The 25,505-nt window shown below is 38.8% G+C and overlaps 1 protein-coding gene across 1 annotated transcript; it reads right to left on the bottom strand.

The window, feature by feature from the left end:
- Positions 1-6,891: 6,891 nt before the first annotated feature.
- On the bottom strand, positions 6,892-9,160 carry LOC135712841 (hexamerin-1.1-like). Its single transcript, XM_065235904.1, has 3 exons — positions 9,016-9,160; positions 8,816-8,943; positions 6,892-8,749 (listed from the first exon to the last, which is right to left on the bottom strand). The coding sequence occupies exons 1-3, from the start codon at positions 9,104-9,106 to the stop codon at positions 6,896-6,898; spliced, it is 2,073 nt and encodes a 690-aa protein (XP_065091976.1). The 5' UTR covers positions 9,107-9,160; the 3' UTR covers positions 6,892-6,895.
- Positions 9,161-25,505: the final 16,345 nt, after the last annotated feature.

Genomic DNA, 25,505 nt, shown 5'->3' with positions numbered 1-25,505 from the left:
CTGTTCAGATCGAGTATTGCAGGTGCGCATGATGATGATGACCTTGGCCACGAGCGTCACAAGTTCCGGAGAATCGTCGACAGGTTCACCTGAGCAGCAGCGTATGATAAACCAGGGGCGGTGGATGAACCTGGAATTGGCTGGGCCGCAGCAGCAGCGAGACGATGCTGAACTGTCCGACTGTTGGGAACCATTTGGATACTCGCAGGGTTGGCTTGTTGGTTGCTGAGCGGAAGCGGGGCTAGGTTCGGAACATGTCGGCGGGGCTGGAGAGCTGGATACTGGACTTCCGTGAGTACAGGAGGCGAATGATGATTACGGAGGCGACCGACCTGGTTGTTGATTGTAGCCTTCCGAAGGATATTAATGAACTCCACTCGCTTGGGACATCCGCGATTGGAGGCTTGATGGTTTCCACCGCAGTTGACACACGTTGGCTCTATGTCATCAACTTGCTCACAGGACGCAGTTAAGTGAGTTCCAGCACACTTGCCGCAGTTTGTCTTCATATGGTAGTTTTTGGTGCCATGGCCATAGGAGAGGCAGTTCATACACTGCGTTATATCACGATGTTGGGGTTTGTTATACTCCCAACTGATGATGACTTGAAACAGGTCCCAGGTTTTGGATCTCAGAGCCGCAAGACTGGTGGATCCCTTTGTGAAGTACACCAGGAACAACTGGTCACGGAAGCTGCTATTGTTGATGGAACGGCGGTTCATCTGGAACACGGCCTCAGGTTGGAGCCCAAGCCGCTCCAGCTCGGACTTCACCGCAGCCGCCTCGAACGACGGTACTCCACGCAAAACCACCTTCAGTGGCTTGCTCGATGGCAGATCATGCGTGAAGAAGTCCACGTTGTTGTTCTTCAGGAAACTTCCTATTTGTTTGTACTCCTCCAGGCTGGAGCACATGATTTTGGTACCGATGCTGCAAAGCGAGGCAGCAGCTTATGTTTTGCCAGTTCGGCACCCAACTTGGCAACATCCTTCACCGGCGTGAAAAGCGGGGGAATCCGCTCTCGTCTTGCAATGGGAACGGCGTCACCATCGCCATTTTCTTCCGGGAGTACTGCATACTGGTTGGCTTGCAGTACTCGTTTTCTGGCGTCATCCTGCGACGCGCTGGGCTTGATTAGCACCTTCTTTGAAGAACCCGCTGCTGGCTCAAGGGCACGTTTACGCACAATTTGTTTCGTGTTTGCAAGCTCAATTAAACTTGCCAGAACGCGAGAAGGTGGCGACACTTCTACGGCACAACGCGACAGCACAAAACGAAACAAAATCGAATCGAGAACTCGAGCGGAAATACGGACTGAACAGCTGGACAGTCGAGCAAAGAATGTGAGAGTTGAGGCACATTAGCAGCGCTGTTTTATAACTTTTCAGATGCAAGAAGCACAATGTGCTACCAAATGGTACTTGATTATCACGACTGGGTTTGGAAAGAACGTTTATTTCATGAAAACAATGATACAATTTTCACTTTTTATTTGAACATTTTTAAAATCGTTTTTTTTTTATGAAAAAAATGAATTGTAACATCTTACGAGAGTTATTTCCTATCGATTGGTGTACTTGGATTTAAATTTCATCTTTAAATGACAAAGTTATAAGCGTTCAAAACCTTACACCTTATCGTGACGGTCGCAATTTTAGATTTTCGATTTACCCCCAGTACCTTCCCGTAAGACGTAGTCTACGTCAAAAGATCTATATTCTGGTGATTGAAACCTTCTGGATGGAAGACACATTAGTTTCTCACTACACGCCCTTTTATACCTATCATCAGAAAAGCCCACCTGACCAACTTTGGCGAAGGCGGTAACATTCTAGATAGTCACTGCCCATGTTTGCATAGTTGACGAAAGAGCCACAATGACCAAAATCCACACAAACTCCACATGCAAACTCATTTTTTTTTGTTCAGAAACTGTGAGTAATATTGAGAAAACGATTTGGCGTAAGTGCCGCTTCAATGCAAAAATGACGTCCCTCCATACAGGTTGCAATATTTCAAATATAAAAATCCTGCTATTTGTCACATGTACACTTGAACCCATATCATTCAAGCTGCTTTTACACGCTTTTGCATTCTCAATATTCAGCATACACACTAGCTTTGTACGTGGTTCGTCAAACACGCCATCAAGCCGTTTAACATACTGAACCTTTTCTTATAGCGTTCGAGGCGCTTTCACTCTTCAAATATGATAATTTTTGTATTGACCTGTTCTGAAGTATTGAACGATTTGCAAATTATTTTCTTTGAAAATTTTTCTTCATATTTATGAAATCACAACAACGTTATATTCAGTTCAACATATGATGTATTTAAGTCCAAGTTTCCATCGATTAAATCAATACCGCCATTCTAAACATCTTCACCTGATTCAGTCTCTGGCAAATTTATCCAATAGTCACGTTTCTCCTCCGGCATCAAGGGCAAAAGCTTTTTAATAATAATATCCTTCTGAGATTTTTGGATTCCATTTGCTTCTCTTGGCGTTGAAGCTGATCAACCAAATTGAATGACGGTTTGGAAACCTCCTTCAGCTGTTTTTTCGTCAGTATCTGTAGTGTTTTCATTTCGTCGTTGTAGTTATAGGAATATTGTATGTCAAAAGAACCTCTGGTAAAGATGACATGTTTGATGTTTGCCATCTTTGGTCGGTCTTTGAGCTTAGTTAGTACAGACTGTTTAAACTGGAATAATCATTCAAAGAAATCCTCCGGTTCCATCACAAAAACTTGTGGCTTAATGTCACTTCCAGATTTTTCCACGCAGTCAACGAAATCAGGGAAACTGTAAACTTCTCCTCGAGGGACACGCTTCATCGTGCGCTCAATCGATGCATGAAATGAATCCGCTGACATATAAGTATGCCCGGGCTCCAGATACTTCAAATTAATTTGATGGGTTTCAATGGCCGGAGAGTTGATAAGCAAGGCCAGCAAGACCATCAAATTCCAGTTCTTATTTTGCGCCGAGCAGTTATCAAGCCACAAAGTGATAACGAACTTGGACCCAAGAGAAGAGAAAAATTTGTAAAAAACACTGGCAATGTGATAAGCTTTTCGTCCTGCAATCACATCGTTCCACAAAAAAGTATAAACGGGACCGTTCCGAGAGCCACCCAGTGGAGCAAAAGTTTCATTGTAAGCAACGATCTTTTTGCAAAAAATGATCTGCTTAAAGGATTCCATTCTTGGAAGCTGAACCACCTGCATTAATATGATGAGTAAGAAATTGGACTCGTAAATTCATATTTATAAGTTACCTTTTGAAGATCGACCGAGAAAACCGATCCGTTCATCGTCACGTTCGACCGATCGCTGTCGTACTCCTCCCGCCCCGAAATTGCCCGTGCGATATGATCCTTCCAATTTAAACACATCTCGCATGCGGTCCGGTTTGTAGAAGATCCTTCTTCTAGCTCGTTGTTGTCTGTTTTAGTAGAGTGTCCAGTTTGATTTTCGTGGATGTGATGGGCATGGCACCGTTCACATTCTTCGTGTCCAAGCTGTGTGAATTTTATGTTCAATGCCTTCAACATTTTGCAATAAAACCCATAACTGCAACTTTCTTCCTTTTCATCCAACTGGCGCTCGTTAAATAGACCGTACATTTTCTGGGCCGAAAGGTCAGACGGCAGATAAAGCGCGTGCGGTGCGTGCTCTCGGCGATAATGCGAGTTTGTCGGTGAGTAACGGAAAATGTCTTGTTTGACGGTATCTTTAAGAGTTTTAGGCCGGGTGTATCTTCCACGTTTCTCTGCTGGTGCTCCATCCTTATGCGCTTGGTCGTGGTATCGATAGATCATGTTGCTAAAGTTAGCATGATTAAAGATTACCTTAATTAGATATTTATTGTTACTAAGAAAATACGAACCTGCTTTTGATATCGTAGCCCAACGTATTCAGGAAGAATGCGCAGCATACATCATGAGGTACTCCTCTTTCGTCTTCAAGTTGGTAATCGTAGGAAAATTGTCTCCGAAAGTTCTGGGTAGTAGGATTCACCTGGCCACGCCGTCGTTTTACAGGGCTACGCTTGCTGAACTGCAAAACGAACGACTTTTGTTCCGTTCCCGACAATCCCCAGAACCATGAATTGATGTCAGATCTTCTGTCACGTCCAATTTTGCCGCAACACACTGCTCTGCATCCACAATCTTTCAAAATGGGCCTCCAGTCAGATAACCTTTTTTCCCGGCGCTCTGTTTTTTTCCGAGGTTCGCTTTGTTGGTGGCCTTGGGCTCGGTGCGGCTGCTACGGCTGGCTGTGGTTGTATATCGTCTGTAATCGCAGTCGGCAGATCCGGATCAATCTCATCTTCCGAGTCAGAACTACCATAGGTCAGCAGTAAATCCAGGGCACCTCTTCCGGACATTTTAATTCTTCCAAATTGAATTCCTTTTCACTATCACTGAATCTAACGAGCTTTGGAGAAAATCTGTCAACGTGACCGTGAATGTTGATACTATTGAGATGAAATAATTAAGCAATAAATCATAAAAGCCCAGCGGCCCACTTCTGACCGTTAATCTTTACCAAATGGACAGATTATTTGAATGAAATTGTTACAAAAACGCGTTTTCCCACCAGTGATGCTGTTGGTGGTTACGCCGACTATAAGATTAGGGACAGGTCAGGCTTTCGAGATAAAGCACATTCTGAAGGTATACATGCATACAAACATAAAACAAAAATTGAATCTTTAAGCAATTTACCATTTTAAGTTTCCCAACTTTTGAAGTTTCAACTACGAACATACCCTCGAGACGACCGCGAGTAAGCGGTTCAATTCCTTTAACTTTAGCTTTAAGGCATCTATTATGTATAACGCAAATGATAACTTGGCTCCGTAAAGTTTATTCGATTGAGCCTGTACAAATAAATTAAAACAAAAAGTGAAAAACAAATACAAGTAAACTCTTGCATGGTTGACATATGAACCATAAGATCTTAGTAAAAAATAATCCGAGGCTAAAGTGTCGACCTTGATCGACCTTGTACATTTGCAGGGTGCTTTCGGGGTTCCTTCTTTAGTCAAAGCAGTGGGTTGGATCTTGGGGCCAAACCCCAACAAAGGTAATTAATTTTCTTTCGTTAATAAAACGGAAATTATCATCATCGTGCTTTTTACAAAGGGTTGCTTGGTTTCTTCCATAAAAACACGTAACAGACACTCGCGGATTACCGTAAACTACATATATTCACCCAATTAAATTTTATACACATTTAAATTTATTTACAATAATACAAACATTTAACGGATTAAAATTCGTGTATCCCAACTAACCATTCCCGACCATTTGCCAGTGGGTATTGAAGTGTCGATCTACTATCATGCTACTCTAAATTACGATCGATCGATGATTGTGACCCAAAATATTCCACTTCAAACCATCGTATTGGGATCGAGAAGAGAATTAGTGGTATCATGAGTACCATCGTATCTTCTAAAAGACCGATACTGTAGGTAGTTGGTGATGATCCTGTTGTAGTGTGGACTGTATAAGTGGTAAAGTATGTGCGATAGTGGACCAGGTTTGTAGTGTCTGGGTGACGTTACTCCCAAACATCACCCTTATCGTTTTAATTATTTGCTTGAGCGCAGTCTATACTGAACCATTAAATCTTCTTAGCGTGAACTTCGTCAGAACTAACAACCAGCAAAGTTATGACATTCAATTAAACTTCCGGAGAAGCGTTCTTTACGTGAGTAACAACATCATAATTTTCACGCCGTTCGATCATTAATACAGCATCCACCAGTTTTCGATCCATTGGAGCGAACGAAACGCATTGTCATCGTTACCGATGGCTAGATGAAGGTTCAACATCAGCACACCACGGTCCACTGGCTGTTCTTCAGTGCAACCAACTCCTTGTAGAATAAAAAAAAAAGTTTGTGGAATGGTGTGAGGACGACACTACTCTACTCGGTACTGGCAACTACAAACTGTCCTCTCTCCGTCACCAATAACCAACAGACCGGCAAGTATGATTACGATGACGATGACGATGTCGTTAACAATGAATGGAAAGTAATTATTATTGCGCTTCCGCTGCTAGAAATGAGGAGTGGGGGTGGGGACGATACAATTGTTCGTTCGTTGACATCCTTAGTTTCCCCTGTCGTTTCAGAAGCGACAGATGCTTACATTACACTTACATTATTATTATAAAGAGTATTTTATGAACAGACCTTGAAATGAAGTAAATTCACATACGCTGAGAGTATCATAACTTTACCGGCACCACGTCTGCAAGCCCCCCAGTCCCGGGAAACTTTGATTGAAAGCCATTAAAAGCACTGCCCTCTGTTTGTAGAAGAGGTGAATGTCTCCGGTTTGCCCAGGCCTCCGCATGAAAATTGATAATAAAAGCTGATACGTGATCTTCATCCGGAAAATGTTATTAGGCACACGCCCCTTCCATCGGTTTGCTACTCGGGCGTCTGCTATTGTGAAAGGTAAAGGATACAATTTAATTTTATTGTGCACTCTAGTTCATTTTAATTTGCTCGTAAAAAGCGCTGACGTTCGTCGCTTTCGCTGTCGACCGAATATCTATCCTAATCTGACTGCTTGTCCAGGCTAAGGCTCGGTCGTCGACGTGGGTGGGATGACAGCAGCTCGTAATCATTCACTCCGATAGGAGGAAGGGAGTGTGTTGCTTTAAAGGCGGAAAGGGTGTCTTCACCCTTTCGCTGCCGAATTTGCGATGGTATTCCCTGATATGGATACATAATTATAAACACATGTTGGAATGGTGAGATTTAAAATAAAATTGCTATAATCATGACATTTTTTTTTTAAATTGCAGTTTCAAATCAAATTACTTTATTACGCTTTAAAATAAATCAGTTCACTTGGCATAACCCCGGCTTAGAGTGTTTGGTTCATCATCATATCGTCCATATGGTAGATGAAAACGTCCTTGAACAGCATGTTCTTCGTGTACCAGTAGGAGTAATCGATCTCTCGATCGAATGGGAAGCCCATCGGAAGATTGTCGATAAAGTTGTACTTACCGCACATGAAGGTCTTATCGAACACCATGTCGGTTTTGCTTTCGGTGATGGTGTATGGCGTGACGATAAAGAAGAACTGCATCTTCATTCCGCTGACCCAGCCCTTTGGCAGAATCAGGCGATCCGGGAATCCGCAGTGAGCCTCTGACATGTCAAGCATGAACTTCTCCGTGCCACTGATGGCCATCATCATTTTCTTGTACAAATCGGTATACTTGGTACGATCCTTCACGCTCCAGTAGAAGTCACGAGAGTTACGAACAATGGTATTCTTACCAACCACCAAATCTACCATGTACTGGTCAATTTCGACGAAGAACTTTCGGTAATAGTCCAACTGCATAATCTTGTCGAATTTCGGACCCATGAAGACACGAACCACACCCTTACCGGTGAACTCAGACATCATGTCCAGCGTGTAGGTGAAAGGCTTATGGTTTAGACGCATGGTGCGACCTAGCACGGAGAAATCCCAGTACTTAGCAACGTTCATCATGGGAATCACGTTCGAGATATCGGAATCGAAATATTCGAAGTAAGTCATCAGCTTGTCGATCACAACATCCTTGATGATGACACCCTTGAACGTAAGGTCCTCCATAGTGTAGTATGGCAAGTAGCTCTTGAACAGGTAATAGAAGCTCATCAGGCGATCCCACAATCTGTAGAACATTGGATCGCGCAGGGTGGTCTCGTAGTGCATCATAGCAGATGGCCACGTTTTCATTGTCATAAAGTCCATTCCACTCAAAACCATCTTGGACATCATTTCGATGAAACCGAATTTCTGGCACTCCATATTACCCATGTTGCAGTTCATCATCTTTCCGATGAAATCAATGTTCTCCCATTTGCGAAGATCAACCTTGGTTCCATCGTCCATCATGTAGAATCCATCATCGATGACCTTACGCATTCTCATTTCCCAATCCATAATCCAATCCAGCTTGAAGTAATCGTCGTCCTTGATCATAAAGTTGGCATCGCGGTACTTGAATGGAACTCCATTATAGTAGCTCAACAGCGAGAAGTAGCCAGTCTCCAGTGGGAATTTCCAAGTCAACATCTTAGTCGGGTACATCATGTTTGACATGCGCTCCAAGTTGTACCTAGCTAGCAGTTGCTGGTGCATGTACAGGTAAAGTTCACCGCTGCGTTCCTTCAGTAACCCGAATTTGTCCCCACCGATGAAGAAAGGATAGTCCATCATGAAGTAGAAGTAGTATGAGTTCAGTCCGATATCCTCGTAGAAGTAATCCATGCCCATTCCATTCATCATCAAGGTGTCCTTGAACTCGTACGGGTACGTCATAGTAAAGTTAGAGTACACTACGTTGTACTTTCCGTTTCCGTAGAATCCGAACTTGGGATCGTACATCTTACGATACGTGGCAGTACGGATGATGTCGGTGTTGAAGAAGTAGTACGGGTAGATTTCGTAGATGGCCGGCAAGACAATTCCTTGCAGGTCCATGCGGTGCATAACGGTCAGCGTGACGGCATAGATGAACATGCCTTCGTTAATGTTCTCACGAGCCCAGATGACGTTCTTGTAGTATGTATCCCAGTCAAGAGAGTTGTACAGGAAACTGAACAGCATGTAGGTCTGTTTCAGCATGTACTTATTGTTGATGGTGAAAACCTCTCCCTTTCCTAGGAAGAGGTCCATCTTGTACATGTTGAAGAACTCGGTCACTTGGTCGAAGTTCTAGAGTGAATTGTAAATCGCATTTTAGCTACGGTGAGGATCGAAACTAGGTTCTGATTCACTTACCTTGTACATGGTCATGTCCTCGACCCAGTTCTTGGTGTACGTCATGTATTCTTCATACTGCAACGGCATGTGAATGTTTCGCAGAATTTCAAAGAAAAATTTCTGCTTCATAAGGAAATCTTTGTCAGCTGAAAAATTAAACAAGTTATTCTCAGTGTCAATTGATCAATCCTTGCTCCAATGCCAAATTTAAAACTCACCATACTTCATGTCCTTTCCAACGCTTGAGACGTACGATCCGCTGGCCATGGCGGCCAGGGAAATGGCAATAGCTGCTACTAGGAGCTTCATCCTGACGGTAGTTCTTGCTGGATCAATGCTACCCAACTGATGATGCCTCTCAGCCAAAAGATCGCTTTTATATGCAAAATGTTCTTGATCTGACTGTCACGCTATCTATCTCCCGTATGGAAGAGATTCTCGGTTATCAGTAGTATGAGCAGCATACCGTTCCTATTTTGGCAGCACTCATGTTGTTGCTCAGAGCGAAAGGGACGCGGTGCGTCAATTAGCAAGCAGGTAATTATCATTCCGCAACTTTGTACGTTCACCCTGTGATAACACGGGCTACTCATACAATGTTGCAATCAGCTGTCTGTTGTGGTTGGATTCGCAGCTCAGTCGAATGGTATTTTTGCAAGCAAGAACATGATTTATTGATTTTGAATGTTTAAAATAAAAACCGTAATAAAAGTAAAGCAAAGGTGAAGGAAAATTAAAAGTGCACTTTTGCTACAGCTTTACTGTTGCTGTACGTAGACTATCTTTTGCTTTACTTTTACTTAATTTTTTCTTTACTTCTGCTTTACTCTTGCTTTACATCTGCATTAGGTAAGGTTACTTTAATAAAGAGACTTTCAGCCTGGCTGGTTCATCTCCGCTGGGATCTCCGAGGGAAGTTTGCTACACTTTTGTTTTACTTTTGCTTTGCTTATGTTTCTTTTTCTTTTACTTTTACTTTAGTTTTGGTTTACTCTTGCTTTATACTTGCATTACTTTTGCATTACTTATGCTTTACCTCTGCTTTACTTAAACATTCATTTTTTTTCATCACATTTGCTTAAATTTGCTTTCTCTTAGTTTCACTTTTGCATTACTTTTGCATTCTTTTGCTTTACATTTGCATTGCTTTTGCATTGCTTTTGCTTTACTGTTGCTTTACTTTTACTTTACTTTTGCTTGACATTTATTTTAATTTTGCTTTACATTTGCTTGACTTTAATTATTGTTGTAACATGTAAAAGTAAAACGTGAGTTAATTTTGCATTACTTTGCCATACTTTTGCTTTACCTTTGCTTTTCATTTTAAGTCTTGTATTTCCTCTCGATTTAACATTTCATTTTACTCTCAATTGACATTTTGTTTCGCTTTTCATATTACTTTAAATTTTATTTTTATTTTGCTTATAATTTTAGGTAAAATTTAAAGTAAAATCAAAAGTAAAATTTTAAGTAAAATGAAAATTTAAATGACTGTTCATAAACCATATAGACATTATAGGGACAATGCCCAAGTAATCACCAAGCCCGCTAACTACCCGATAATCGCCCTTTTTGCGATATAAGGTAAATAAAGGGCTTCTTAACTTTATATAAGCGGTAAATCAACCTTATATTGCAAAAAGGGCGATAAGCGGGCTTATTGGTTACTTGGGTTGTCTACGGTCCACATAAAATTCTTAAAAAAAGTACCATTTACTGGCTAACCTCTCCAAACGAACTACGTAGTTTATGAACAGTAGACTGATGCAAAATTTGAAATTTTCGCTCCACAGTGTTCAAACGGTTTCAAATCAGGTCTTGATTAGCCAAAAGTTTATACTCATTTAATAAGAAACTGACTTGGCACAAACCATTTGAAGTTTACATGGAAATTACTGTGGGAAAACAAAACTTTTTGTTCATTGTCTTCTAGCCTTTTTACAAATTGTACTGTTAACAAATTCTATTGCTATTTTTATGGGAATTTTTATCAGCTACAACTTTGCAGAACATCATTTTTCAGCCAATCAAATTAAATAGTTATTAATTGTTTAAGAGATTGATAAACTTATGGCAAGAATAAGCAATTGTATTGTGGGCAACACTGTATTCTGCAGTGTGACATAGTAGCCATGATTTTTGTCCTCTATTGTAAGCGCCATAAGCACCAATGTTGCCTGCTGAACAGTTGATTGAGCATAATCGTAAGACATCAGTGACTTGAATCATTAATAACTTTTGTTCCTTACATTTGATCGAAAAGTGGTCTTCAACAATTTTGAATTTTGAGATAGATATGAACCGAAATTAGAGTTTTTCCATATCAATTCCCATATAAACTTCAAATGGTTTGTGCCAAGTCAGTTTCTCACTAAATGAGCTCAAATTTTGGGAGGCTAATCAGGGTCCTATTTGGAACCGTTTGAGCACTGTGGTACGAAAATTTCAAATTTTGCATCAGTCTAGTGAACAGTTAAGGGGCTGTTGAAAGGTAAAATTAAAAGGTACATGAAAGGATTAAAGAATTAAAATAAAATTAAAGAAAACTAAAAAATAAAGCGCAAAGTTACAGGAAAGCTAAAATAGAAAGTAAAATAAAAATTTAAATGAAGAAATAAATAAGAAGTAAATATAAATAAATCGAAAATTATAGTGAAAATAAAAATTAAAGTGAAATGAATAGTAAAATTATCAGAACAATTGAAAGTAAATTGAAAAGAAATTTTAACATAAAAGAATGTAAAAGTAAAGCAAAAGTAAATCAAATGTATATCTATTTGGGCAAAATATACATGGTATTTTGTTAGCAATTTTGAGTTTATATTTCAAGAAAAAGAATCAAATATCTCAAAATTATCTTCAATTAAAAAAAAATAAATTCACAGAAAATGCAAACTTTTACAATATTCAAATCCATGGTTTCCTAGAAATTGACAAGAATCGTTGTACAAGAACTTTTGGTAAAATATTTGAACTTTTTGCTATTACGCTGTTTTTATTCAAGCAAAAAAAAAAGTAAAGCAAAAGTATGGCAATAGTAAAGCAAAAGTAATGAAAACGTGAAGCAAACGTAATGCAAAAGTAAAGCAAGAGTTAAGCAAATATACAAATCAAATTTAAAGAAAAACTAAAGTAATCCGAAAAGAATAATGAAATGCTAAATTAAAAGTAAAATAAAAAGTAAAATGAGAAACATAATTAAAAGCAAAATGAAAAAAAAAGCAAAAGTGGAGCGAAAGTAATGTAAAAGCATAATTAAAAGTATTGCAAAAGTAAAGCAAAAGTGAGGCAAAAGTAAAGCAGAAATAAATCTAAAGTAAAGCAAAATTAAAGCAAAACTAAAGCAAAAGTAGAGTGAAAGTAAAGCTAAAGTAAAACAAAAGTATAACAAAAGCAGAGCAATAGTAAACCAAAAGTAAAGAAATATTAAAGCAAGAGTATAGCAGAAGTAAAGCAAAACTAAACCAAAATTTAAGCAACAGCAAACCAAAGGTAGAGCAAAATAAAAGCAAAAAATTACCAAAAGTTAAAAAAATGTACAGCAAATTTCAAGCAAAAGTTAAACAAAAGTAAGGCAAAAGTAAAGCAAAGGTATAGCAAAAGTAAAGCAAAACTATAGCCAAAGTAAAGCAATATATAGCAAAAGTAGGACAATAGTAAAGCAAAAGTATTACAAAATTAAAGCAAAAGTAAAGCAGAAGTAAATCTAAAGTAAGCAAAATTAAAGCAAAACTAAAGCAAAAGTAGAGCGAAAGTAAAGCTAAAGTAAAACAAAAGTATAACAAAAGCAGAGCAATAGTATACTAAAAGTAAAGAAATATTAAAGCAAGAGTATAGCAGAAGTAAAGCAAAACTAAACCACCAGCAAAGAAAAAGTGAAACAAAAGTAAAGCAATAGTAAAGCAAAATAAAAACAAAAGTCAACCAGAGGCAAAGCAAAATATAAGCAAAAAATGTAACAAAAGTAAGGCAAATGTACAGCAAATTTAAAGCAAAAGTTAAACAAAAGTAAAGCAAATTTTAGTAAAAAAAAAAGCAGAAGTATAGCAAAAGTAGATCAAACGTAAGGCAATAGTAAATAAAAATTATAACAAAACTAAAGCGAAAGTAAAGCAAAACTAAAGCAAAAGTTAAGCAATATATAGAAAGGCAAGGAAATAATAAACCAAAAGTATAACAAAAGTAGAGCAAAAGAAAAGCGAAAGTAAAGCAAAAGAATGACAAAAGTAAAGCAATAGTATAGCAAAAGTAAAGAAACAGTCAAGCAAGAGTATAGCAAAAGTAAAGCAAAAGTAAAACATCAGTAACGTAAAACTGAAGCAAAAGTAAAACAAAATAAATGCAAAAATAAAGCAAAATAAAAGCAAAAATAAAGCAAATGTACAGCGTATTCAAAGCAAAAGTAAAACAAAAGTAATGAAGAAGGATTTTTTCCCTTGATTTATTTTCCGTCGATCTTGTTTTCCGTTCTGAGCAGCAATGCTTCCGACGCCAGGGAGGCAGCTCCCACACCTGGACCCTACATATCGACCCATCAACTCATGAACCGGGGACCAACGGCTTTATTTCCCTTCCTAAGGAAGGCGTGATCAGAGATGTTATGCCTCAGAACAACCCGGCGGCGCCGAGTGGGATTGAATCCAGGCCTTTTGGGGCGAGAGGTAATCAAGCTTACCACTACACCACCGGCGCCGCTTAAGAAAAAGTTTAAGCAAAATAAAAAAAAATATAACAGTAAGGCAAAAGTATAACAAAATAAAGTAATCGTAAAGAAAAAGTAAAGCAAGAGTAAAACAAAAGTAAAAGTAAAGCAAAATTAAAGCAAAAGTAAAGCTAAAGTAAAGTTAAAGTAAAACAAACTTTAGGGGGTAAATACAAGTAAAACATTTTTTTACTATCGATTTTTTATATTTTACTTTAATTTTTTTTTAAATGCTACGAGCACGAGGAAAGAGTGATCTATGGCCCAGTATTGCCGATTAACCGTAAGAACCAGAAATCATGTTTTTTACCCAACTCAAAACTTCAAACGCGTTTTTCTCGAAACGGTGTTTTCCAAATAGGCGGGAAAGATAACTCAAAAAGTTCTCATCCAAATGACTTGAAACCTGGCGCATCTTAAAGGAAATTGATTTTTACTCTATGTGAACCACTGATATCATGAAAAAGTTAACAACTAATAATTTTCAGATCTGCCTAAAGTGAAAAAAAACAGTGAAAATCAATTTTTTTTAGAGATATATTTTTCTAAATTTTTAATTCGTTTTTTTTTGGTTTTAGAGGTTTACATAGAACAAAAATCTTTTCTGAATAAGGTCCAGTTGATAAAAATAAGTTTTGTCCATTTTTCAGGTCTCTAGAACGCCCGCCAATTATCAATCCCCACCAGAGGCAACCTCCTTCCGATGTGACCCCAAAGAGCCACAGAGGTCACACACCAATGAAAAAATCTCAAATGTAGAGGAAGATTTAAGCAATTTAATGCAAAAAAAAACCAGAAACGTTTGCGTTGTTTCATTTACTCACAAAAAAATTCCGAAAATCGTCGAGTTTTTGACGTGTTACTTGTATTTCCCCCCTTAAAGCAAAAGTAAACCGAAGGAAAAGCAAAATAAAAGCAAAAGTATAGCAAAAGTAAAGCAAATTTAAAGCAAATTCAAAGCAAAAGTAAAACAAAAGTAAGGCAATAGTAAAGCAAAAGTATAGCAAAAGTAAAGCAAATGCTAAACAAAATATATAAAAAAAACTATAGCAAAAGTAAAACAAAAGTAAAGCAATAGTAAAGCAAAAGTAAAGCAAGAGTAAAGCAAAACTAGAGCGAAAGTAAAGCAAAAGTATAGCAAATGTAAGGCAATAGTAAAGCAAAAGTATAACAAAAGTAAAGCAACTTCAAAACAAAAGTAAAGCAGGAGTAAAGTAAAAGTAATGCAGGAGTAAAGCGAAAGTAAAGCAGGAGTAAAGCAAAAATAACAAATTCTATTTTAAAAAAATGCTGTTTTGGATATCTCTCTATCATGAAATTTTGTCAAAATGCATTAAAATCATTTATTTCAACATTGTTTTTACATAGTAGGAAGATAACATACTAAGCCTTAGTATGCAGGATGTAACCAGGCTTGCTGAAACTCCTCAAACTCACTCTTGTCCTGCGAGTTTCGCCAGCCCCCACCTCGAATGAGTGGCGGCAGGAGTATGGAAGAAGTAAACAAAAACTCCTCGAGAGAGAGGGAGAGTGAACTTCAGCGAGAGGATGATTTGACGTGAGGTGCGCTTTTTGAGACTCCGGATGACTTTTTTGTTCGACGCAAGAAGCTCAGAGTTCACCCAGAGTGAGAGTGAGCATGTGATAGAAAACAGGAACATGAATAGCAGCAAACCTCACTCTCATGTTATCCCCCTTCGCTCACCAGCTCTGAAGCTCAGTGGAATGATTTGGTAGTAGGCCTTCTACTCCTCAGAAAAATGCTACGCTCGGTTCATTTCAAACTCGTGAGCGAGGCTCCATCAAGCCTGGATGTAACAGCAGTTTTCATGCTTTCAGTCCCAAGATACAAATATTAAAAGAAATTTTTTTTTCTGAAAATCACAAAATTGACTTGAAGCTCCTCTAATCATCATAGATTATGCTGAAAATTTGTCCAGAAGCTCAACATAACATAAGGAGTAATAATTTTGGTTGACCGATGGGGTCAGGTTTTTTTTTTGAAAAAATTAACAGGTCTATAATGCTTCATATTGTACATAATTCCTTCAGTAGCTAGCCGTAGAGCCGCTTTCAGCTCTTTACATTTTTCTCCTATATGTATAGTAAAAATTTCAGTAGCACTTTTGAGTCTAACTTTCATCTGATTCCTGATTATTTCCTCAACCCAATTCCAAACTTCACGAGATAAATTACAATCTTTGATTCTATGTAAATTTGTATCTAGTGCATTACAAACATCGCAATTCTTTTCCGTCTGTCCTCTCACATTATATTGGACAATTTTTCTTTATTTCGATAGATGTCATTCAAAACTTCAAAAAACATTGACTTGGCTTCTGAACTGTACACATTTTTACTAAAATTTTCCCGCACAGTGACCTAATCAAAATCAGGGAATTTTGCCTGAATGTTTGGAATGTGAGACTGTTTAGCTAACAAGGAACTATATTTTAGAGCAACAGTATTCAAGTAAACCATATTTTTATATTGCTTTGCAATATTTATCCAATTCGTAGTGTTACGAGAAAGTTTATGTGTATATTGGCAGTTCAGCAGAAAATGATCGGGATCCTTCAACATGTTATTGGAGTCGAATAAAATTTGCTTGATAAATAATGCTTTCATTTTTTCCTCCAAATTAACCAAGGCTAGACCACCTTTTTCATAGGCCAGATAAAGTTGATTGCAATCTGCTTTAAAAATTTGAGAACCCCAAAAATATCTCATTACATTTTTTTTTAATTCCTCTAAATGTTGTTTCTCAGGTGGTAATATCTGTCCAATATACCATAGTTTGCTTAATATAAAAGTATTAATGATCCAAAATTTTTGAAAAAAATTTAAATTTCTAACTCCGATAGATCCCAGACTGCATTTGCAAGTGTTTATCAATCGTTCATAATTTTTTCCAATCATTTCTGTCCAATTATTAGTTATTATCATTCCAAAATTTTTTAACTGTTTAACTTCTATTATTCGTTGTGGTTCTAATGAAAAATTGTTTATCCGCAAAAATGCTGATTTATTTACATTTAGTTTGATTCCAAATGTTTTACCATATTCATCAGCTATGTGTAATACCTTATCAAATTCAACATCAGATCGAATAATTATTGTTACATCGTCTGCGTATGCTACAATTTTAATGAACTTATCATCAATTAAAATACCTGTTATCGAGTGATAAACTTCTCGTATGAATGGTTCTAAGTACAAAACAAAAAGAATCATTGAAAGGGGACAACCTTGTCGCACAGATTTTTCTATTTTAAAGCTATTTGTCAAGTGACCATTGAAAAGTACACTAGAGGAAGCATTTATGTATAAATTTCTAATACAGCTAACAATCTGAGGTGGAAAGTTATAAGCTTCTAAAACTTTCCATAATTTCGCATGATCCACATTATCAAACGCCTTCTCCATATCTAAACTTAATATTGCTGTTTTAAATCGTTTTGAACCATTTGCTTTTGCTATAACTGTTCTCAACTGATCAAGTGTATCTATACAAGACTTGATGTTCACAAATGCAGTTTGCCCTTCTTCTACAACTTTTCCTAAAAACTGCTGAATGCGGTTGGCAAGAATTTTGGTAAAAACCTTGTAATCACAGTTCAGAAGGCTAATAGGTCTAAAGCCCGAGATGTTTTTAGAACAACCCGATTTTGGTATTAATGTTATGTATCCTTCGCAAAAAGAAGAAGGAGGAATAACATCGCCATGCAATAAATCATTAAATAGTTTAATTATATCATGTTTTAACAGATCAAAGTGCTTGGTATAAAATTCATAATTAATGCCATCTGGCCCTGGTGTCTTTTTCTTGGTGCAACTGAAGACTACGTCCTTGAGCTCTTGTTCGTCAATATCACGTGCAATATTTAATGAATCGTGGTTCCTCAATTTATTATTGATATTTTCAAGTGAACCGTTGTATGCCTGAAGCCGCTGCTTTTTGAAGTTGTTGCAAAAATGATTAAAAATGTACTTTTTCAATTCATTTGTACCTCTAATGATATCGCTACCATCGAGCAATTCCCCAATTGTTCGACTTTTTGAATTTTTATGGCGAGCTATTACTTGATAAATATTAAATTTTTCATCATTCGTTATACTGTTAACTGATAACTTCCTTCTAGATTTTATAATTTTTCAGTTTCAATTTTGTAAATCATTGCTTTTGTAAAGTTCATTTCTGTGCTAACGTCTTCATCATTGTTTTGCAAACTTGACAGTTCTAATAGTGTTTTATATAAATCAGATTTCCTTTCAGTTATTTGACGATTGAATTCTATACTTTTGCTTTTATAAAATTGTTTCACTTTAGATTTAAAATGATTTGTCCACCAACTGTGGAAGCTATTTTGATAAGATATTCTGTGCTGTAAAGCTTCGTATTCAAAACAGAACTCATTCTCAATGAGATCGTTATTTGTGAAGTCTGTATTAATCTTCCAATATCCTTTTCCGAAATGATGTCCTAGATCTGTCTTATTAACACTTATTTTCATTGCAATAGCCTTATGGTCAGAGAATGGTACACTAGATGCTTCAAATGATACAACTGATTCTACAAATTTCGAAGAAACGTAAAATCTGTCAATTCTAGAAGCAGATGCACCTCTAAAGAATGTGTACTGCACAGATTGCCCTTTAATGGCTTTTTCAATATCTTTCAGATCTAAACTTGATACTAATATTTTTTTAGGCTACCGCAATAGTTTTTTGTGGATCCTTTTGTGTCGTTTGCATCTAGAATACAGTTGAAGTCACCTCCAACTACATGGTGCATCACATCGGATTTGTTAAAATGAATCGCAATGTTTTCGGAAAATAAAAGATCTCGCTCTTTTTTATACTGGAAGCCTGCATGCCCGTACACATTTATGTTATTTGTACCGTTAACTTTTACTGATATTATTCTTCCACTAGGGTTACCTATTATATCATCATATTTCAATCCTTTCCGTATTAACACGGCAGTTCCTTGAGATTTTCCCACATTGACAATAGCAACATGTGAGTAAATAAATGAAAAATTTCGAAAAGCTACCTCCTGACAGAAAACTATATCCGCATTGCTGTTTATTATAAAGTCTTTCAGCAGCGAAAGCTTGACCCTTGTCTGGATAGCATTAGGATTGATGCTAGCTATTACTCTACTGTATAGTATGACAGTTATGATTTAGCTCTTCGATTACCTTTGACTGACGACGATCTGTTTTTCTTACTTGCCTGACTTAGCGATTCCTTGGCCGCTTTTCCGAGCAGTTGCTCGTTAACGGGATGGTCCTTCGAGTCTCCGTTTCCTCTTTTATTCCTTCTCATCTCCATTGATCGGCTGATTCTGCAAGAGTTTGTATTTACCCTAGTGCCTCCGGTTTCCGGTGTTCGCATAGGTGATATGTCCATTTCCTCGAAGCGCTTGGCGATGTGCTCGGAATTTCCAGACGATTTCCCTTGTTCCACATTCATTTCCCATGTTGGCGAAATCCAGATCTACAGGAAGTTTTTCACGCACGACCTGTCGAACTGTCCCGAATTTTGTCATAGCTTTGACGATTCCCGCATCATCGACTTCCGGAGGAAGGTTGAATATTCTTACATAACGGAAAAAACCATCCGCTGATGCCACAAACACTTGTGCTGTAGTTCCATCGCTGTACTTGAAGGTTTCCGATGAACGCAAATTCTGTGTTACCTCTGTAACCACTTCCTCGTCGGTAAACTTAACGAAAAAGGTATTTTCCGATGGATCTCGGTAATTCAAGTGAACGTCTGTATCCTTGATTTTCAAATCCTTTGCCACGAAACTTATTGCGTCCTTCATTGAGGGCATAACGCCATTCTTTCCGAATTCGAATGCAATAGTATACTTCTTTTGGACTCGGTCCATCCTTTGTTTGGTTCCGTTTTATTGGTTGAATAGAAACAATACCAGTGGCCTTGACCACTGGTAGAATATTTGAAACAATCGATCGATCGATCAGATCAAAGCACAAGGCGTGTGCGCTCGAACGCTTCTCAGCGACTACTGTCTTAAAAAGTCTAGCACTCACTTGTTCGTTCTTGGAGATAGCCGTAACATTCTGGATTCGAACGTAGGGCCACGTCGTAGGCTTTGCACGCCGAATTTACGATGATAAGTTTCAAAGGCGATCGACTAAACTGTACCCAGATAGAGAGAGAGAGAGAGACCGTCCACCAAATGAGCAGCTAGATAGGGAACCTTAACGGTATCGACCGGAGACTACCCAGAGGAATCTCCAGAGAGAGCTTTGAGATTATAAGAACTTGTCCGGAATTTACTTCAGAACACAACTGAGTTATTTCCTTGTTTATTTCGAAATAGCTGTAGCTCAAAAATCTACATAAAGTTGAACTCTACAGTTTGATACAAACAAATAGCATATCGCTTCTATACTTTGGTTAGAAACAGAAAACTGGAGTAAAAACGTTTTTTTGTTTTCCAGAATATTGCAGATTTAGCGGCGTCGGTGGTGTAGTGGTAAGCGTGATTACCTCTCACCCCAGCAGGCCTGGGTTCAATCCCAGTCGGCACCGCCGGTATGTTCTGAGGCATAACATCTCTGATCACGCCTTCCTTCGGAAGGGAAGTAAAACCGTTGGTCCCCGGTTCATGAGTTGATGAGTCGATAGGTAGGGCTCAGGTATGGGAGCTGCCTCCCTGGCGTTGGTAGCATTGGTGCTCAGCACGGAAAATATGTACGACGGAAAACAAATCAAGGAAAAAAATGCAGATTTTGCAGATCGCCCCGCGATGCATTGTGTTGGTTCAACCGCTGCACTGTATAGCAGGAGATTCGTAGAAAAAATCCAATTGATTGGCGTATTAAGAATTAAGATCCGTCATCTCTGGATCAAAATCAGACCACTTTCATGTCGCGACCGACTTGATTTTTTTTAAATTGCACCCCCAATGTTGCCTTAAAAATACATGGTATGTAAGATTTAAACATATGGCAACTGACATCCAATTTACGACCATGACAAATGTCCAGAAAATACTCTTGTACTAATTTATGGTGGTCCTGAAAAAGACTGTTTCGTCGTGATGGTTGAGTAATGCTGAGGGTGTTCAGCACAGATGATGCTGGCGAGCTGTATGATGTTTGGAACGAGGGAGACGCGAAGCACTGTGACTCACGAAAAGTTACTGAATCCGATCAGTAGCGGTGCGGCTTCTTCCTCCTTTTTCAGTGAATGGATGCTCATGTGGGCTGCAGCTCGCTGCTTGCGGGCAGCGTTTCGTTGTGTACTGGAGAACAATGTTAAACGCCACGCGCCGAAAGCACTGCTGCCGACTGGACACCACCACACGCGGTGATTGCATAAGCACCGTTCGGCGAGACCGGATGGAATTCGATTTTGAAATCTGTGTTCTGCGGGAAAGCGCTTTTTGCAAGCAATCGGTGATAGTATTGATCAACATTGTAACAGTTGGACATTTGTGTAACTTTCATAAGTGACCTATTAAAAATTGATAAAGTGTACATTTTAGCAGACAAAAATGGCGCCGGTGGTGTAGTGGTAAGCGTGATTACCTCTCACCCCACACCGTTCGAAAAATTCATGTAAATTTCTGCGAGATATAGCGCACATAAAATTAACGCTAGATTTGGCACAAATTTACGCGATAATACGTGTAAATTTAAGCGCAATATCGCATAAATTAGCAATATTGTATGCAAGCTTGTAAACGATTTCGCTGTTTATGCCAAGTATAGCTCAAAATCAAACGAAGGGAGATTTTAAGCGATAGTTAAAATTCAGAATTTTTTTCTGTGCAGCAGGCCTGGGTTCAATCCAAGTCGGTGCCGCCAGGATGTTCTGAGGCATAACATCTCTGATCACGCCTTCCTTCGGATGGGAAGTAAAGCTGTTAGTCCCCGGTTCATGAGTTGATGGGTCGATAGGTAGGGTCCAGGTGTGGGAGCTGCCTTCCTGGCACGTCGGTAGCATTGGTGCTCAGCACGAAAACAAGATCGACGGAAAAAACAAACCAAAGGAGACATTTAAGCAGATTAAAAACAAAATCCAATCGATTAGGATTAAAATCCCTCCACTCTTGACAGAGTTATAAGTAGTCAAAACCTGACCACTTTTCGTAACGCGGTCGATTTTGATTTTTTTTTTAATTGTACCCCCAATATGTTGCCCAAAGGCGTAATCCTACGTCAAAAGATGAAAACCACTGGTCTTTGGAAATCGGAAGACTTTTGGACTGAGATTCGAAAAAATAACATCAATAATTGTTCTCGAATTCTTTTGGGTATTCTTTGAAGCATCCTCAGGAAATAAATGCGTTTTTCATTCAAATTTACCTCGTGAAGCAATTATTCCAATTATTAACAGCTCACAGGAATTCAACTCAAACTTCCATATCAAACAGTGGCATTGAAAATGGTGAACGAAGCAGGTCGATTGAACGTTTTAAAAATCCTGGGAACGCTTTTATAAAGGAAAGGAATTCAAGCATCCTGGCATCGTTTATCTTCAACCAACTTAAAACATTCGCATCTGGCATCGAAAGGGTAAATCTTGTCTTAAGTAAACAGATATAGTTTTTCTCCCGTCCGGTCTGCAGTGATAGTGGTGGTGGTGCTGGTGATCCTATGCTGGTCTGTCATCTCATCGTGCTCTATCGCTGTCGTCGCCAAAGATAGACAAACGTTGTCACCAGAAAACCAGAAGCACCGCAATGTGTCTTTGATGCTATCTGCCTCGGGTGACCTAACACGAAACCGAAAAAGGCTCCCTGTCAGGAATTTAACCGGCGGAGAACCGTGCTGCTCGTATAGGTAGGTAACTTTTTCGTGGCAAACAAAAATGATAATGTGATAGCAATATCCCACTCGCAACATGAGTGCTAGCTAAGCCCGCAAAGTGATTGTAGTTTCGTGAGCTGGCTTAATAACGTCAGCCGGGTCGAGGATGTATTGCTTGTTTGAATTGGTTGAAGAGTTCCGAGCTTCAATATTTAAAATGACTGAAATGCTAACATTCATGGTTTAAAGCTTAAAAAACCGCTTACTCATGTTCATTCAACTGGCGAAGGCCACAGACCAGACTTCACGTTATGTTTCAACACTCGGATCCATAAAGTAGCATATACACAATACCGCAGAACAAACCAGACTGACCAGCATGTGGCCGGTGATAAATCCCGCTTGAAAAAAAAAAACATCACAACCCACGGAAAGACAAACGAGCATAACGAGTGGAAATTTACGCCCACCGCTGACTGTTGCCCAGACACATATAAAATACGAAATAATTTGCGAAGTAATCTGTCTTAATGCAGGAATCGCTATTTAATCGTGTTTAATCCGCTTTTGCTCGGCACCGAGTGGCTACGAGTCTCGGACGACGGTTTTTTCACTGCTCTAGTATTGCTATTTCCGGTCGTGAATGTTTTACTCTGTGTATTGTTTTTCTCTCGTTCAGTTGCTTCCCTAGAAACCGGCGAGAAAAGCTGGTTGGCTTTTCGTCCAATTTCCAAAGGCTTTGCCGGATGAAACCGAAACAGATTTCCGTTCCAATTTGAGCGATTATATACGGTGGAGAAAAAAAAACTGGTGAACCAATTGGCCGTGTCCAATGACGGTAATTGATGACTCTAGGGGTTAGATGGTCTAATGGAAGGTAAGAACGATTGAGTCAAATCAGGTAATAATTAGGTTTTGATTTGTAATTGCGGTACGAAATGTGTTTCAAATTCTCATGAGCTATTGACGTAGTATTGCTTGTTTTTTTTTTATCTTCACAAATATTCAAAATGTACATTCAAATGATGTACATTAAAATTTCGTAAATCCATTAGTTATCATTTTCCAATACTTGATAACGTGACTTGAAAGCTCCACTGTTGATTGTTTATTGTGCTAATGACTCATCTTGTCTGAATGAATAAAACAAAACTAATAATAATAATAACACGAAGAAAGTTTCAAAATCAGGAAAGTCTTCTAATAATAACTGTTAACGGTACATTAAAGTCGAACGATTCATAAACGTCGTTAAACGCATTATCGACTGTACGGGTAGGCTCATTCAAACCATGCAGCCAATGACGAGCTGCGAGATGTACGAAATAACGCTGTCTTATCACTCAGGTACGTAAAAGAACAGCGGCCGAAGCAATACATGGCAATCTATCTCGCTGGTAATGATGCTAGCAACAAACACAGTTTGCGCATTGCCTCTTCTTCCTCCCAACCCGAGTAGACAAGAGTATCAAATCAATAGCAAGTTTTACTATTTAAATTGGACTATTATCTTCCATTTAATTCCACTCAATTAATGTTGATATCGCTGACAGATCCGTATTTCGACTACAATCTGCATTCGTCATCAGTGTAATTCCCACTAAAAATGCAAGATCACAGGTGAAATTTCAACGTGTAGAATCGGATTAAGGAAAATGGTAATAATGCAAAAGACAACTGGAAACATTAACTTAGTAACATCAGAAATTGAATCAGGGCTGTTTTCACGGCAGTGCTAAGGTGGGCTAAGGCCAGGAACTTAAGCGTGCAGACATATGATATGAATGTTACATTATCTATTGAATCTAAAAATCTATATAAATCGTACAATATCGCCATTAAACACAATAGTCCGTAGAAAAAAGTTAAATTATAATAAGTTCCTATATTCTCTGAAAAGAATAACGTATGCTCAATTCGGGGTCGAAAGCATATAATAGACCTGCCTGGAACGTCATTTCATTAGAATAACTTAGCCGCCAGGCTTGAAAGATCGTCCGTCGTAGCAGTCTTCTGTGATGTAAGGAGCCCGGTGACCTAGTAAAGTCCGTTGAGCAGAAGATATTAATCCTAGGCTCTTTATTTACTATATTTGTTTTATTGCCAGATAATTTTGTAGAGCATCGACATTACCCCACCGTGCGATCCAGCTCGCCCTAAATCACTTATTTGTATGTGTTTTTCGTTCAGTGGGGGTTCGTGAATCCCAGGTTGAGAATCGATGTTGTTGTAGAGAACCGCCACTGAAGACTTCGGTTGTTACAAGTACGCATTTCCATTTAATTATTTAGTTATTTATACCGTTTTCCGGAGGCAACCCCGGCGTAGTGGTTAACATTCATTCCTCTCACGCCAAAGTCACGAGTTCAAATCTCACCCCCGGACAAGTCACGAATGACCCAATAACACTAACGAATGGCCCAAAAGTGTTAAAGTGACTATAATAAAAAAAAATATATATAAGTAAACCTAAACGAGAGCAGTTCGATAAGTTGAAAACCGTAAAAAGTATAGTGAAGTAAAGTAAGAGTTTCGTAGTAGCAGGAGTGGAGAGAGAGAGAGTCAGGTATGGAACAGGGATTTAAGAGGCCACATGTCACAATCGGGTCTAAGAGCGTTTCTTTTATGCCCTTGTTGTGAGGGTAGCTTTTGGTGGAGAACTGGCCTCTCGACGGTACCGAGGTTGGACTCGCTTTGGAGTAATTGTTTAATTATCCCGCGTGGGTGCGCAAGGTGAGCAGCAAGGACACCAAGGAGAGCTAGGTCTTATGCTAAGCCAGGTGTTCACACCGAAATCCAGCAGTAGCACACCCCAAGAAGGATTGCAGCTTGGGAAGACCAAATTGATGGAGGTCAGGAGGATCAATGAACTCCATGACTTCATCAAGGATAAGAGCAACGTCCACAAGGCAATAAAGGAAATGGTGACGGGCATCAAATCCGCCATTATTGCTGCCGAACGTGAACAAGATGCGCTGAGGACTGCGCGTAACTGCCGAAAGGGCACTGATCGAGGCCAAGGAGAAAGCAGAGTGCTGATTGAACCAGCGACCGAAACGGATGTGTTTTGTTTCTTCTGTGCTTTTTTTTTGCTGCTGAAAACCTTTTCGCATGCGTTTTGTTCTCGAGTGACTGGAGGTGAACTGGTGATCGCATTTAAAAGTTTTGAATACCGTGCGTGATTTTTTTTTTTTTGATCTCTTGTTGCTTATGC

Source organism: Ochlerotatus camptorhynchus, unplaced genomic scaffold (assembly GCF_037179485.1).
Source record: "Ochlerotatus camptorhynchus isolate MF236.1 unplaced genomic scaffold, CSIRO-AGI_Acam_v1.1 ptg000504l, whole genome shotgun sequence".
Taxonomy (NCBI): Eukaryota; Metazoa; Arthropoda; class Insecta; order Diptera; family Culicidae; genus Ochlerotatus; species Ochlerotatus camptorhynchus.
The sequence above is the reverse complement of the archived record's forward strand: the minus strand, read 5'-3'. Positions and strand labels throughout refer to the sequence as shown.